At 39.1% G+C, this 16,963-nt stretch overlaps 1 protein-coding gene across 11 annotated transcripts in view; it reads right to left on the reverse strand.

The window, feature by feature from the left end:
• The window catches only part of PIAS2 (protein inhibitor of activated STAT 2), a 106,610-nt gene that overhangs the window by 42,403 nt on the left and 47,244 nt on the right, over window positions 1-16,963 (reverse strand). For all 11 annotated transcript variants that reach the window (XM_061400090.1, XM_061400088.1, XM_061400086.1 and 8 more), the window contains 5 exons: window positions 12,393-12,443; window positions 12,179-12,269; window positions 5,524-5,658; window positions 2,804-2,909; window positions 1,360-1,433 (listed from right to left, as the gene is read on the reverse strand). In XM_061400090.1, coding sequence (XP_061256074.1) covers window positions 1,360-1,433; window positions 2,804-2,909; window positions 5,524-5,658; window positions 12,179-12,269; window positions 12,393-12,443 — 457 coding nt within the window. The remainder of the gene's footprint in view (window positions 1-1,359; window positions 1,434-2,803; window positions 2,910-5,523; window positions 5,659-12,178; window positions 12,270-12,392; window positions 12,444-16,963) is intronic.

The raw sequence follows: 16,963 nt of genomic DNA on the forward strand, positions 1-16,963 counted from the left end.
AATATAGCCAGCAATGAGTATCTGCCAAATACACTAGGGTTAAACCACTAAGAAATTTCTAATATCCAAACTGTTTCTGACTAACAAAATGGAAATTTCACGTGTTTCAATTTAGTATCAATTTTAACGTGAGCAGGAGAAAAAGGTACTGTGAGGACACTCAAATGAACTGATGCCCAGTGACCAGGGAAGACCCCGGGTCTAAACACATGCCCTTGAGGGCCTCTGCTGCCACCTCATTAAAGTCCTCCTGCTGACCTTCACCCTGCTCATAACCACAGGTTCCCAATTTGGAAGCAATCCCAATTTCATGTAATTCTATCCCTTTTCAGTAAAGCTAAGTTCAAGTAAATGATAATACATAAAGCTTTAGAAACAAAGATACCTGCAAATACTGCTTTCCAGAATAACAGAGAAGTAGATTTATAATCAGGATATTTATATTTTTGGCCCCATGTGGCAATATGGTACCTTGTTAAGAAAACTGGAATATGGTCAGAAGACCAAACTCTCTATTCTTCTTCTACTATAACCTAAGTGTGTGACCTGGGTTAGCAACCTCTTTCAGTCTCAGGCTCCTCATCGGCAAAATGGGAACAACTCCATACAGGCTTGCTAGCTAAGACAGTCTAAGAGCACGTAATAGGGGCTCAACAAAGTATCCCTTTCTCTGACACAATTCTCTTTCCATTTAAAAAACTGTACACAATGGTAGCTGGTCACCAAACCCAACCCTCCCCCACCGAACCATATCATAAATTCCTAATCCCAGGACTTGTCGTTCCCAAAAGCAGTGATTTTAATCAAGAAGCCTTCATCCACTATTCCTGATTTCTCCCATCAATTAGCACTGCTGCTGCTGCTGCTAAGTTGCTTCAGTCGTGTCCAACTCTGTGCAACCCCACAGGCGGCAGCCCACCAGGCTCCACCGTCCCTGGGATTCTCCAGGCAAGAACACTGGAGTGGGTTGCCATTGACTTCTCCGATTAATTAGCATTAGGTCCTAATAATTTTGTTGCTATTTTTCAACACAGTTTATATGCTGATAAAAGGAGCCAACTCTCTATGTTCAGTATTAGCTGTGGATTATCTATAATTAGCAGCGACAGATTACTGTGAACCTAAAGCTCTCTTTCCTCTTCGTTATAATATCCTTTTACGTCTCTTTCTGTTTAGTCACTGCCTGAGAACCCTTGCATTCTTTGATATTATAATGCTTATCTATGAAGATTCCTGAATGGGAAAATGAAAAAAGTTCAAAATTTTATACTGTATCATTCATTCCCATACTTACTTATAGGAAAATTAGTAACTTATAAAAAAGCAAAATGCCTCAGAATGTTTCGCTGCTTTACTTACAGGGCACATCAAGGACACCCGAAGGCTAGTGGTAGCAATCTCACTGTCAGGATCCGCAGTAAGTTTTTCTTTAACTTGAGGGAAAATCAACAATAAACACAATGTTTAAAAAATTGTGACTTATGAACAGAATTATAGAAATATACGCCATCTTATTTAAAATTTCCCAAACACTTCAAATAGATCAAGAAACTACAAAAACAAAATAAAATGTTAAGTATTAATGTACTGAAAATACAGCCATACTTCCAGTATTAGGTTAAAGAATTACAAACTCGAAATGACATGCTTAATCAAATTTTTAAGATTTATTTTTAAAAGTAAAATTGTGGGTAAGGAAGAGTTTTTAAAACAGAGCTGTTTCAGGCTTAAGAACAATACAATTAGGGAAGGCAGCTGAACTCTGAGCTTCAATACTTTTCTAAAACACATGCATGACTTTTAATTAGGGATTACATGTAATTTCCAATAATTGTTCTTATACTTTATAAAAAAGGTAAAATATTTTTATACTTTGACTACTGAAAACTACTATGGATGTAGGATTATGTGCCATCTTCTTCACCACATAATACATACAAGTTACTGTTGACAGAAACTAATAAATACATAAACTGCCTTCAGATGCCTAATTCTCAACACCATGACAGGGAGAACCAGACTGCAACTGGAAGAGTGGAACCTTCGTCAGGTAAGAATTGTGGAAGAATTCCCGTGGCTTTCAGCTCTAGACAGGAAGATCAACACTGTGCTGTGTGTGATGAGAAATGGCTTGCGTGTAAGAAACAAAATACCATTTCAACAGCCCTGCTTGGCTCCCTGTCCAACCCACAGATTCTCTCTCCTTTCTGGTTCATTCAGTGATATGGGAGGTAATGGGGGTAAAAATATTCTCTTTCCCAGAAAAAAAAGTCTTGTTCAATTAACATCAGTTACTGAATTATCTACAGCTTGGGTTACACATTTTTTCCTCTATTTATTATTATACAGCATGAAAGTATCAAAGTACAAAATAAAACATCTCAGAAGATAAATATTATTTCTGATGGATATCAACATTTCTTTTGCAAAAAGACCTTTTAAGTTAGAAGTTTTTTAAGTGTATAGCACACTACACACTGGAGGACTTAAAGACCTGCATTCCTATTCCCAACGCAGGCATCAAAACTGCCAACAACCAGACATTTACCAAAATTAACTTCTTATGAAAAGGCAAAATATCAATATCAATTGAGAGTCAAACTTCATCCTCTTGGGAGCAGTTTCTAAGAGAAGGGTTTTTCAATTTATACAGCTCCATTCTTCAAGAGTATTTTTAACTTGTAATTCATTTTTGGTTTTTAGTAATTATTCCCAAATTGTTTCTGTATTGATGTATATGTGAAGCTTTTAAAACTTCCATTTAAAACCATCTCATATGCTCAGTCTTACAAACAATACTTACTTAGTGCTCTGGAATGATCAGGGTTTCTAATACCTTTCATTTTTAATCTCTGTAATAACATGGCTGATGTGAGTTGTCGTACAAGATATACAGACATGGAGTAATTCTACAAAGAAAAATAATCTGTATTAAAGATGAGAGATAATAGTTATTTATATAAAACACTTGTCTAAGAAACTCTGGTTTCTAAAAATAACATGCAAAATAACTTATACAGCAAAGTCAGTGACTGGGAAGGGAACAAAATCAACTCAGTTACTTCAGGGAAGATGAATGCGTCACCCTATGAAAGGTATTTCTCAATCACTCACCACTGTAAAACATCTACGTGAAAAACAAAATGCTCAGATCAGTGGTTTTCAAACCGTGTTTCCAACTTAGCAAAACTGGTACCTCAGGAGCCATCATGGTATAAATGAGAATACACCCTCCTATGAACACTTCTAACTAGAATTTTCTGTTTTTTATGTAATAGGGAAAATACATTCATGAAAAATGAGTTCCACTACAGAAACAAAGTTCAAACACCTGTGGTCTAAATTAATACTTCTAATCCAGAGTTCCACAGTTCTAATTTTGGCAGACACCTGCTACATAACCTTAGGCAAATCATTCACATGAACCCCAAATCAGCTTTTTTTTTGGAGAAAAAATGTGACAGTTGCTATTTGCAAACGGACATTTTACTGGGAAGAAGCAACTACTGTAGTATATAAGACACATGAAGAAATAATAAAAACAAAAAATACAAGGTCAGAAAATAATAGCATCCAATTCCATACCCTCTTAGACTTGGCACAAAGGAACTTTCATGAGCTATCTATAAAGCAATGAAGAGATGATATATAATTTTACTTAAATACTTAAAACCCACCTCACCAATTCACTACATGTATTCATTCAATTGATTCTACAATAAACAAAATACTTTTAATAGTTGCCAAATCAGATACTTTAAATATCACTTTTAACATCCTGCTACAGTCCTTTCAAATATCTGAATATCCAAAAGAGTATACAAATTTACTGATTACAACTGCAAGAAAAGAATATTATTTCCATTAAGTGAAAGTCGCTCAGTCATGTCTGACTTTTTGTGACCCCACAGACTGTAGCCTGCCAGGCTCCTCTGTCCATGGAAATATCCAAGTCAAAATACTAGAGTGGGTAGCCTTTCCCTCCTCCAGGGGATCTTCCCAACCAAGGGATCAAACCCAGGCCTCCCACATTGCAGGCAGATTCTTTACCATCTGAGCCACCAGAGAAGCCCAAGAATACTGGAGTGGGTAGTTTATCCCTTCTCCAGAGGATCTTCCCAACCCAAGAATCAAGTCAAGGTCTCCAGAATTGAAATGTAGATTCTTTACCAGCTGAGCTACCAGGACAGCCATTATAAGGGTTTAAAAAAAAAAAAAAAAAACTGCTAAGCGTTCAGTATCTGCAATCATTTACTCAAAAACAAAATCTATAAGGTCATAATCATTTCAAAAAGATATACTGCTTTTCTGCTCAAATTTCTCTCAAAAAACTTTATTATCTCACTAAACTTTAAAGCATTATTAGTACTTGCTCAGTTAACAATGTCTCTGATATTTGTATATAACACCCATTCTCAAGATTTTACTTATTGTTTATAATAAGCAGGCCCCAGAGAATTAAGCAATTTTGCCAAAATCAAACAATTTGCCAACCTGAGACTAAGCCAAGATTTCCTGAATCTTTATCCAGTGCTACATCACTGTACATTTAAGTTCACGCAAATAAAAAATACTAGGGATCAGTGTCTTATGATAAACAAGTTATAGTAAAAATTCAGAAATGAGAGCTCAAGAGAACAATCATTAGAGGTCCTAGTAATCACAGTTGTACAGTCCAAAGATTAATACAAAAATATTCATTATGTCCAGCTTGGCAATTACCTTGGTGATAAAACCAGATTAATTCTGGCTACAAACATGATTCAACTTCTCCATCCATAAGAAGGAGTACTATCGTTTATTTCTATGAAACAGCAACATTAAAGCTGATGATCAGAAATTAATTGCAATCTCTTCCATTTCTATTACTTCAGTTATATAAATAAGCAGTTCTAAAATGGAAATCCCTGTTGTATTAACCAGTATTTCATAATTGACGAAAAGCTTTTTAATACTTAAGAATCTGCAGAAAACCAAGTTCATCAATATAAAAGTATGGAGGAATTAATACCAATCTAAGTAAATGTTTTCTAGTAAATATAAATCTAAGTAAATATTATGAGATATTCACATTATTTAAGTATCAGCTGTTCATATAAAGGCTGGAGTAAATTATGTCTAATCACAACAGGAGTACATTTAACCATTTCCCCAAAAGCCTAATAAAGTTTTCTTTGTCCCTCTTCATAAATATGTAACAGTAGCCCAAATTCCCACTTTTTAAAAATACCACTTAAAACACACATAAACACAACTGTGATTAACCACTAACTTTAAGAGATACTGTTAGAGCACTTATCTCCTTTGGAAGGAGACACAGAGATGATACTGAAGAAACCTTAGTTTTAACTTTTAAGAATCTCACATCTCTAGCCCGAATTGAAAAATATGGCTTTTGGGGGTTATAAACAGAAAAGTGAACGAGATGGAACTAGTTGGAACTAGTAGCCTAAGAAAAAGCAAAGCGAATCAATACCACCTAGAGGAATCACTTTCATGTTCCCCAGAGAAAAGAATCTTTACCTTTCCAATTTCTGATGCCCAAGAAATGGAAATCTGGTTTGGCACAGCTGAGGATAACCTAACTAAAGACGTGATATTCAAAGGGCGTCCAGGGCGCTTCTGCTCAATTCCATTTTTAGGTGGTGGTGCATAGCCCTGTAACCACAGAAAAGAAAAGCGATTTAAAATTCTGAGCAGAGGTGCAAACGTTTTCTCCAAGACAAGTACAGTATCTTGCCTAATTTCAGTCACACTAAATTCTTTTATTTTATCCTGGAAATCACACAGTCCTCACCCTAAGGTGAGGAAACCCAGAAGAGGAAAATAACCTTTTAAAAATGTTATAAAATATTTTACAAATCCAGAAAAATGTAACAACAAAAATTCCATGTTCCAGTAAAATCAAAGGCGCTGAGATCTTACCATACTGGCTATGATTTTTTTTTCCTTTCTTTTAAACAATAAAGTTGAATCTCTTTATACTGATTCATTTTAGGAACTTTCATTCATTCAAATACCAGGGGTGACAAAGAGGGAAAACGAACTCTGAAAATTTTTTTTAAAAAGTACAAACTGGGGAATTTCAAAGGAATTATTAAAATCTTGTGAGGGATAAAAATGCTCTCTTGACCTGCATACAGATTTCTCAGGAGAAAGTGGTCTGGTATTTCCATCTCTTTAAGAATTTTCCACAGTTTGTTGTGATCCACACAGTCAAAGGTTTTTGTGTAGTCAACGAAGCAGATGTTTTTCTGGAATTCCCTTGCTTTCTCTATGATCCACCGAACATTGGGTTTGACTGCTAGTTCCTCTGCCTTTAGGGCTTCCCTGGTAGCTCAGGTGGTAAAGCGTCTGCCTACAATGCGGGAGACCTGGGTTCGATCCCTGGGTCTGGAAGATCCCCTGGAGAAGGAAATGGCAACCCACTCTAGTACTCTTGCCTGGAGAATCCCATGGGTGGAGGAGCCTAGTGGGCTACAGTCCATGGGGTTGCAAAGAGTCATACACGACTGAGTGACTTCACTTCACTTCCTCTGCCTTTTCTAAACCCAGTTTGTACATCTGGAAATTCTCAGTTCACATACTGCTGAAGTCTAGCTTGAAGGATTTTGAAAATAATTTTTACTAGCATGCAAAGTGAGTACAACCGTCTAGTAGTCTGAGCATTCTTTGTTACTGCCCTTTTTAGGGACTGGAATGAAAACTGATCTTTTTTTGTGACCACTGCTGAGTTTTCCAAATTTGTTGACATACTGAGTGCAGCACTTGAACAGCATCATCTTTTAGCATTTGAAATAGCTCAGCTGAAATTCCCTCACTTCCACTAGCTTTCTTCGAAGTGATGCTTCCTAAGGCCCACTTGACTTCACACTCCAGGATGCCTAGCTCTGGATGAGCGACCACACCAATGTGGTTGTCCAAGTCATTAAGACATTTTTTGTATAGCTCTTCTGTGTATTCTTGCCACCTTTTCTTAATCTCTTCTGTCTCTATTAGGTCCTGACCACTTCTGCCCTTTATTGTGCCCATCACTGTACGAAACATTGCTACTACATTTCTTCTAAGGGATTCTTGCCCACAGTAGTAGACATAATGGTCATGCTCATTCCTGTCCATCAGTTCACTGAATCCTGAGATGCTGATGTTCACTCTTGCCATCTCCTGCTTGACCACGTCCGATTTACCTTGATTCATGGACCTAACATTCCAGGTTCTTTGCAATACTGTTCTTCACAGCACTGGGCTTCACTTTCAGCACCAAACACATCCACAACTGGGTGTCGTTTCCGCGTCGGCCCAGCTTCTTCATTCTTTCTTGAGCTGTTAGTAACTGTCCTCTGCCCTTTCCCAGTAGCATACTGGACACCTAGACCTGGGAGGGGGACTCATCTTCTGGTGTGGTTATCTTTTGCCTTTTTGTATTGTTCTTGTGGTAAGAATACTGAAGTGTTTTGCCATTCCCTTCTCCCAAAGATCATATTTTGTCAGAACTCTCCACTATGAACTGCCCCTCTTGAGTGGCCCTGACTGCTATGGCTCACAGCTACACTGAGTTACGCAAACCCCTTTGCCACGACAAGGCTATGATCCATGAAGGGGACTCCACACATTTACACCTTTATTTTTGCCTAAGTATTTTTTGAATGTAACTTCTAGACATGTGACTTGACCCATACTTTTATATGCATCTTTAAAAGACCTCAGGAAATAAGAACAGTATCATAACCTAACAATATTAACCATGATTTTAAAAATTGTCTAATATCTAGTTTATACTGCAATTTCTCAACTGCCTCGACCATGTCTTTTATTACTGAAGCTTTCAAATGTATACAAAACTAGAGAAAAAAGTCTAAACAAACTATCACCCAATTCAATAGGTTACCTGTAAGTAGTCTTTGCCCATTATATAAAGTATCCCAGACACATTATTTTAGGCATACATAGTTTGACATAGAAGATGTGCCTTTACAGTCTGAATCAGAATCCAAACTAGAGCCTCACAGTGTGCTCAGCTGTCTCTGAAGTCTCCTTTATTCTATATTAAAGAATGCTTTTCATCCTCTCTCACCCCCTGCCCCAAAACTCCCACTCTGTTTCTGACGCTGTTGTTCTGTGGGGGACCCCAGGGCTCTTGATCTGAAGAATATTCTCATCTTCTGGATTAGGCGGACTGCTTCCTCACAGTTTGAAGATGTGACACTCCATACTTTAAGACAGTAATGAGTTGCACAGGCTTGACTAGATTCAGGTTTAAATTTTCAGAGACAAAAACTTCATAGGGAATGCTACGTGCTTCCTACTGTGCCATGTCATGAGGCACAGAATGCCTGTTTGCTCCGCCGTCAGTGATGTGAAGGTTGATCAGTTCAGCTTATGTCAGCCTGGTTGTTCCCATCTAGCTTTGACCTAGTGGTTTCAGTTTCCATTGGTCATGGTTACCTAGATCCATTATTTGATTCATGGATTACCAAAAAAAAAAGGTTTTTTAAATCCATTCTTCCCTTTGCTTGTATTAAACCTTTCCATAAACAATTTGACCACATCAACATTTGGTTACTCCAAAATCAATGATTCTCTCTATCAATTTTTAGAGCAATGAGTTGATGCAACCTCCAATGGTTTATTTTAGCGTAATTATAAACTCACTTATGTTTGATAATTTTGAGCCTACTTAAGCATTATATTTTAGATGCCAATATTATCCCATCTTAGGTCAAGGGAATCTCATCACACTGGAGCATGTGTGTGTGTTTTAACAAAAGAAAATACTGATTGCACTTACGCCAGATTTACTGTGAGGCAGACCATCGGCGTAACTAATATATGCAGGAAAAAATTAGGTATCAGGAAAAGGAAATCCACAAACTCAGAAAGAGTGCATTAAGATAATGGCGCTGGACTGACATGTCTCCCGCTGCAATGAGAGGAAACGCTTAGGAGGGTTTTGCCAGCTGCACTGTAACACACATCCTCTCCATTCTTTTGGAATCTCTACAAGAAATATTCCCCCACGTCAACCCCCACACACCCCCCTAACCTCACAGCTCCACAGGTTTACATCCATTTCTCAAAATATGTCTAAAAGGAAAAATAATTCAGCCTTTCAAAACTCTCCAGGCAAAGAGGGTCTTTTTCTTCCCCTCTCTCCTGCCCTTAAAAACACATAACTTTCTCATCATGTGGTCAGTCTGTACAATGGCAGCATCTGGGTCAAAGATGGCGGTATGGGGATATTCCTGGAGGCAGCTTCACTTGTGTCTGTCCTCACTACACATATCGTTCTACAAGCCCTGCTACGAGCTGCTTACTGTCATCCCTGTTATCAAGAGGCTGGAAAATCAATGGATTAAAGTATCTTTTAAAAGCCATCATCTTAAAAAAAAAAATAAAAAAAATAAAAGCCATCATCTTGATCTGGGTAAGAATAGCATATAAACTGCTTTCATCACTATTTGACCCTTATTATCCAGGGATACCTTGCTATTATCAAGGGAACACCATTTTCTATTCAGTTCACTCTCTGTTCATGAGGTAGAGTATCCAACCATTATGGATCCATGATGACTGCATACTGCAATTAGGTCATACACACAGGGACTTGTTCCAGGACACAAATTCAAATTTATTCAGAGCCCAAATGGGAAATCCCATGACTGTCAAAGCTTATTCCTCCAAAATCTGTTGTGTAATAAATCAGGATCATGGGCAAGAACCATATGTCAAACTTCTCTGTGGCTTGTTGATGCTTCTTACAATTGGAACAAAGTCCCTGAAGATCTCCATGGTGGTAAAGAGCTCAATTCTTCTCCTAAGGTGGCAGTATACTCACATGATTCTCATAAATATGCCAGTCAATGCCCGTATTACATTATCCCAATCAATACCCCAATACTGGGAGATATTACAATATCCCAATCGTGGATCAAGGGGAGGTCTCAGCAGTTCTACATCAGTTCCATGCACATTTATGTCAGCTGTCCCACAGGAATTCACAAGGCTAAAGATGAAGAACCTCTTTGGGAAAGACTGGCATCTGATCTTTGGGACGGCCCTACTAGGGTCAGGAAAGCTCCCCCTTGCCCCTACCACCACTCCATCGCCTTCTCCTTCTGAAATCTGTTTTGACATCCTTTGTCCTATGCTCTATTTCCTCATCTCTCCCACAAGTGCCCCTGGAGCCACTGCAGGACCCTGGCTCCAGAGGTGAGTGTGGGGCTCATCGCACAGTAGTCAGTGTGTTCACCAACAACCCTAGTGTAAGTACGCAAGGGTTAGTTAGTGCTTCTGGAGAGGAACCAGCAGTGACTGAGCAACAGTGTCCCAGAGAACATGCTCAACTACCTGAGTTCTTCTCTCTCACCAGTCCTGAAAGAGTGACAAATTCAGAGCTATCCACAGTGGTGCTGCAGACCTTAAAGATGGAATATTATACCACAGCATGGCGCTGACTGGTCCACTTGGAAAATTCTGTGGAATGTGTGTGTACACATCTGTAACCATCATATTTTCTGCAGCAACACCAGAGTTTAAGTACAGCCTCACATGTTTCAGAGACACAACTCCCCAAAACTAGCACAATCATTTAATACTGGACAGATCTTCCAGGTGGGTCTATAGACACCAAGAAGATTATCACAGTCAGATATTTCTTTAAGGACAGTGAGAGAGTAAAACAGCAATAAAAGTTAAAGGTCAAAAGAAATCTTAGCCCATCCAACACAAAGAGAATTGGATATGAAAAGCCATGGAAAATGTGCTATCATTCCAAAATCCTAGGTTTCCTCTGCCACACATGTGGCCACCCAGTGGCATCCTTCAGTTCCAAGTGAGGCTGCTGCTTCTCCTGGTTTAGATCTTTATATGATTCATCCAGATGAAAGACAGCTTCTGAGATCTCCTGTTACTTACAGCCAGAAACCCAAGAGGCAAAATGTGCCCCCTCGGTTCTGAACACACACAAGAGCATGTAAGCATGCCTTCCCAACCATACCTACTCAGCCTCTGAAATTTCCCCTTTAATCCCCACAAGATTTCAGCCTTATAGACATCTTTCAGAAAGAGTCAGGCAGTGGTACAGTACTGTTCAAGCCCTATAAAATACATGAGAAGGGCTATCTCTCAGGTCTTTAAATCCACAGGCTATATATGACAGAAATGAGATTCCGGACAACCAATAAGTCAGATCTTCGAATACAGGGGTCAGCCTTGGCCACGGGCCTTGTCACTTTGGGGTTCAACTACAACCACTTGGCCCTGGTAGAGCTGAGATTTCTAGACTTTGTTGTCTGGCTTGCTCAGCTGCTCACAGCTGTTGCTCATATACTTATTTCAGAGCCAAATATTGCACTCAGCAGGAATGCTAAACAGCCACCTCATCTCCATGTCAAATGGTCTCTGCTTTGCTGAATATGTCAGCTTACCTTCATGGTAGAATCACTGTTCTCACAGCACTTCTTCAGTTAAGATACATAACCACTCTGAAAAACAGGCCATGCTCTACTACTATTGAGAATACAGCTTTACTGCCACACAGCTGTAGCAAATTAGCAGTTTAGTTCAACCCTCAGTGGAGCCAGATACATACTCCTATTCAACAATTGTTATTTTAAGATTTGACATCTGTCAGGTCAGAAACAGGCTATACAGACAGAGACAGAAAGAGAAACAGGCTATACAGAGAGAAAGAGTGTGTGTCTCTCACTCTCTCTCAACAGGCTGTCAATCAAACACCACTGCATCCGTCTCTCAAGGGTGTGCACCATCAGGGCTCAAGCTTGAAATCCTCAATCACCATGTCCAGTTGTAATGAGCAGCCTCCAAATTTCACCATCCCATCCAAGGCCAAGGCCCAGCTCATTCAGACAGCCAGTACAACATGCTGCCCTCATGTCCTTCCCTACAGGTCCTGCCCTGCTACTATGCCTTTTGATATCATCTTAAGAATCTCTCACAGCTTCCTTACTTCCTGGCACAAGATGCTTCAAGCTCATCTTTTCCATCTCCCCTAGACCTGGAATCTGCCACTTCCCCAAGAAGCCATGAATCTCTCTAATGGAAAACAGTATTTAATGCTGGGACTGTTCATTGGCACTAAGTAGTCACGATTTTTAAGCCTTGTTAGTAATTATAATAAACTCACAAGCAAAAGCCTGGTGAATAAAAAGCAACTTACAGGCAAAGGAAATAGCTTCCCATTCACTTTTATACAGAGACTATTGGGATAGTTATCTTCTTGAGGACAACTTGTCTCTGCCAGGCAAAGTCTGCATTAAAGAAAAAAAAAAACTCTTAAATATTGTACTCAAATTTACACTTTACAAATTCAGGACTATATGCACACAGTTAGCAAGCATAAAATTAAAGTAACACAAAAACTGCAAACTCACCTCAGCTGAACTTGTACTGTATAATCTCTCCTACCACCTGGCAAAAAATCCCTGTTGAAAAGAGAAAAACAAATGGATTAGGAAAATACAACTAGAATTCACAGAAATATGCTCAACAGAAAAAAAGCATTATTGGTATTTTTATTTGTAGTCCTTAAAAAATGAACATTAGCCTAACCAATGGCAGAAGGTTTAATCAAAACAAAACACTGTGGTGACAGTCTGCATATGCTTAACATTTAGTCTTGTCTTTATAGCAATTTTACAGTATTTTCAATTCATGGGAACTTTCACAATACAATTTTTATTTCAACAGACAACAGATCTGGTTAACAGGAAAAGGAGCACATTAGGTTCTAAGACTCTGATGAATTAATTTGCTCACAGTGGTTCTGAAACCTTTGCTGAGTATTCCAGTCACTTGCAAACATGTTTTAAACATAAAGGCCCACTCACCAGGTATCCTTATTGGCTCTGAAGTACAGTCGGAGCATTAACAGTCTTTACAACTACTTAGGGAATTCTAATATAAGATCTAGGATCTATAACCGGTGTCCAGAGTCTCAGAACCTCTATGCCACAGCAACTTCCTAACTATGCACCCAATTAAGGACACAGAATCTCTTAGAATTTCTAGATGAGAACCTAACACGGTCCCATATAAAATATCTCTGACACTGAAAGTCCTAAACCCTTGCCAGTCAAAATGGAGTCCACAATGAAGCGGCACTGCAGCTTCTTGGGAGCTTCCTAGTTAGAAATGCAGAGCCTCAGGTCCCACCTCAGACCTACAGAATCAGAAAGAGTCCCAAAGTGATATGTATTCGCTTTACAGTTTAAGAAATATTGCCCTCAGCCACTGTCATAAATCTTGGACTGTGTCAAAGAGAAGATCACGAGAGCTGAGTCCTGTCTGGAGAGTACACGCAGCCCTCCACCTTGCTCCCACAGGGATAGCCTGCATACTGCTTCCAATTCTCTATGTTCGCTGGAAGGCAATAAAGCACAGTAATCACCAGCTTGAGTGCTACAGTCCAAACCAAGGGACCTTGCGCAAATGCCTTCAGCTTTCTGTGCCTCCATCTGTTAAAGATGGGAAATGACTGCATCCACTTCATGACGCTGTGTGACAAACGTGTTAATACATGTGAAGTGCCTGGATATAACAAGTGCTCAACACGTGTGGGCAGCTGGTTGCTATTACTGTTAACTGTCTCTCCTGCCAGTAGTAATCCACATTTCTCAAATGTCTATTCACAATATCCTAGACAGCACCGACCTCTTGTGAGTAACCCGTATCATTCTGCTCATTAAAATCAAACAACACTGCAAAGTCTGGGTGCTGGAGCATCAAAGATAAATAAAACATGATATTTGCTTTCAAAAGTCTCATATGCTAGTAGGTAACAAATACATACAACTAAAATAATACGGTATTATAGTATACTATGTAAAATAAGTATTACAGAAAAGAGGGAAATTCTATTTTGTCTTGAAGTGAACCAAGTGAAGTCGCTCAGTCGTGTCCGACTCTTTGTGACCCCATGGACTATAGCCTACCAGGCTCCTCCGTCCATGGAATTCTCCAGGCAAGAACACTGGAGTGGGTTGCCATTTCCTTCTCCAGGCAATCTCCCCGACCCAGGGATCGAACCCAGGTCTCCCGCATTGCAGGCAGACGCTTTAACCTCTGAGCCACCAGGGAAGCCTGGTCTTGAAAGTTCAAGACAATTTCCACAATTAGTCTGAACAAATTAGAAAAGCGTTTGGACAGCACTGGTTCTATTTACACTTAAGAGAGACATATTTACATCAGTAACAGCGGCTTCACTAGAGGGGTGATACTAAACAAAAGGAAAGCATGGCAAATGCTTGTTAGGTTGGGAACACAATTTTTAAGACTAATCTAGAAAGACAGACGGGAGAACATTTACAAAGGTTTGGATAGTTCACTAAGGATTGATGCTTCATTCTACTAAGGAAAATTAATATAAACTGGGAAATACAGTGCGTTATATATCTTCACAAACATGACAAGTAATGACTAAGCATCTTCTGACATCTTCTGCCAGTAACTGCTCTAGGAACTTTCACATGTTGAACTCGTTCATTAGATATAAAGGTGTTTCCTACACGCCACGCACTATATAACAGGCCTTGAGAATATAAAAATGAGAAAGAGATGTTGGTCTCATTATGTTTGTAAACTCAAGCAGTCAAATAAATGTTTAACAGAAAATAAGTTCATGAGAGTGGTACAGTGAGAGACAAAGGCTCCGTCTGGGGAAATGTGGAAGGCCCACAGAAGAGGTCAGACTTGAACTGGCCCTTAAAACATGATTCAGGTTTGCCAAGCAGAGCAAGGAGGAAGAGGATACGCAAAGACGGAGAGCTGGGAAAGCCTAGTTGGAGTACAAGCTGCTAGAGAAGAGTGATGGGAGATGAGATGATTTAAAAAAACATGAATGAGTATTTCCTACCGAGGCCACTTCTCCAAAGTTGAGAAACAAAACTAACCTACCACAAACATAAAAAATACAAGTAGCAACTTAGGCCAAATGAGCAGCAGAGGAGCAATTTCCACATGAAGGAGCTAGATAAAACTTCAGAAAAAAACTGCAGAGATAGGCAAATCTACCCAAGAAAGAGTCTGGAGTAATGATTGTAAGATGATCTAAGAACTTGGGAGAAATTAACTTCTACACAAAGTGAAAAGTTAGAAGTTTTCAGAGTTAGGAAATATAAAGAACAACCAGAGATGAAGAATATAAAAACTGAAATGAAAAATACATTAGAAGGAATCAACAACAGATTAAATGATACAAAAGAATGGATCAGTGACCTGAAAGAGAGTAGTGGAAATCACTGCTCCTGAACAAAGAAAAAAGAATGAGAAGAAATGAGGACAGTTTGAGAGACCTCTAGGACATCAAATGCACTAATAATTCACAGGGGCCCCTAGAAGGAGAAGAGAGAAGGGCCTGGGAACATATCTGAAGACCTAACAGCTGAACATTTTCCTAACATGGAAAAGGAAGCAAAAATAAACAAATGGGACCTCGTCAAATGTAAAGGCTTTTGCACAGCAAAGGAAACCAACTACAAAACAAAAAGACAATCCAAGGAATTGAAGAAAAGATTTGCAGATAATGTATCAGGTAAGGGATCAACATCCAACTGTTTATATAACATCCTATATAAACAGCTCATACAACATCAAGAAAATAAACAACCCAATTAACAGAACTGAATAGCCATTTTCCCAAAACAGAAATGCAAGTGACCATCAGGCACATGAAAAGATGCTCAACATTGTTAATCATCAGAGAAATGCAAACCAACATTACGATGAGTTATCACCGCACATGGGTCAGAATGGCCACAATCAAAGAGTGCACAAATAACATATGCTGGAGAGGGTATGGAGGAAAAGGAACCTTCCTCCACCGCTGGTGGGAATGCAAACTGGTGCAACCACTATGGAGAACAATATGGAAGTTCCTTAAAAAATTAGAGTCACCACATGATCCAGCAATTCCACCCTCAAGTATATATCCAGAAGAGACAAAAGCTGTAATTCAAAAAAAGACACGCACCCCAATATTCACAGCATCATTTACAACAGTAAGACATGGAAATAAGCTAAGTGTCCATTAACAGATGAAGGGATAAAAAATATGCACATACAATACAACATAAGTCACAAATAAGAATAAAATAATGCCATTTACAGCAACACTGGGTGGACCAAGTAAAGAAACATTTACTTCTAAGTGAAGTAAATTAGAAAAAGACAAATATTATATATCACTTATATGTGGAATCTAAAAAGTGATATAAACGAACCTGTTTAAAAAACAGAAAACACAGATTTAGGAAAAGAAAAACTTATGGTTACCAAAAGGGAAAGGGAGCTAGGGGAAAGGATAAATCAGGAGTATGGGATTAAATATACCACCATATATATAAAATAGATAAACAACAAAGATTTAAAGTATAGCACAAGAAACTATATTTGGTATAACACCCTACAATGGAAAAGAATCTGAAAAAGCTATCTATATATATGAATCACTTAGCTGCACACTTGAAACACAACACTGTAAATCAACTATCAGTTCAGTTCAGTTCAGTTGCTCAGTCATGTCCGACTCTTGGCGACCCCATGAATCGCAGCACGCCAGGCCTCCCTGTCCATCACCAACTCCCGGAGTTCACTCAGACTCACGTCCATCGAGTCAGTGATGCCATCCAGCCATCTCATCCTCTGTCATCCCCTTCTCCTCCTGCCCCCAATCCCTCCCAGCATCAGAGTCTTTTCCAATGAGTCAACTCTTCGCATGAGGTGGCCAAAGTACTGGAGATTCAGCTTTAGCATCATTCCTTCCAAAGAACACCCAGGGCTGATCTCCTTTAGAATGGACTGGTTGGATCTCCTTGCGGTCCAAGGGACTCTCAAGAGTCTTCTCCAACACCACAGTTCAAAAGCATCAATTCTTCGGCGCTCAGCTTTCTTCACAATCCAACTCTCACATCCATACATGACCACTGGAAAAACCATAGCCTTGACT

The sequence above is a fragment of the Bos javanicus genome, chromosome 24 (genome assembly GCF_032452875.1).
Source record: "Bos javanicus breed banteng chromosome 24, ARS-OSU_banteng_1.0, whole genome shotgun sequence".
In the NCBI taxonomy this organism is placed as follows: Eukaryota; Metazoa; Chordata; class Mammalia; order Artiodactyla; family Bovidae; genus Bos; species Bos javanicus.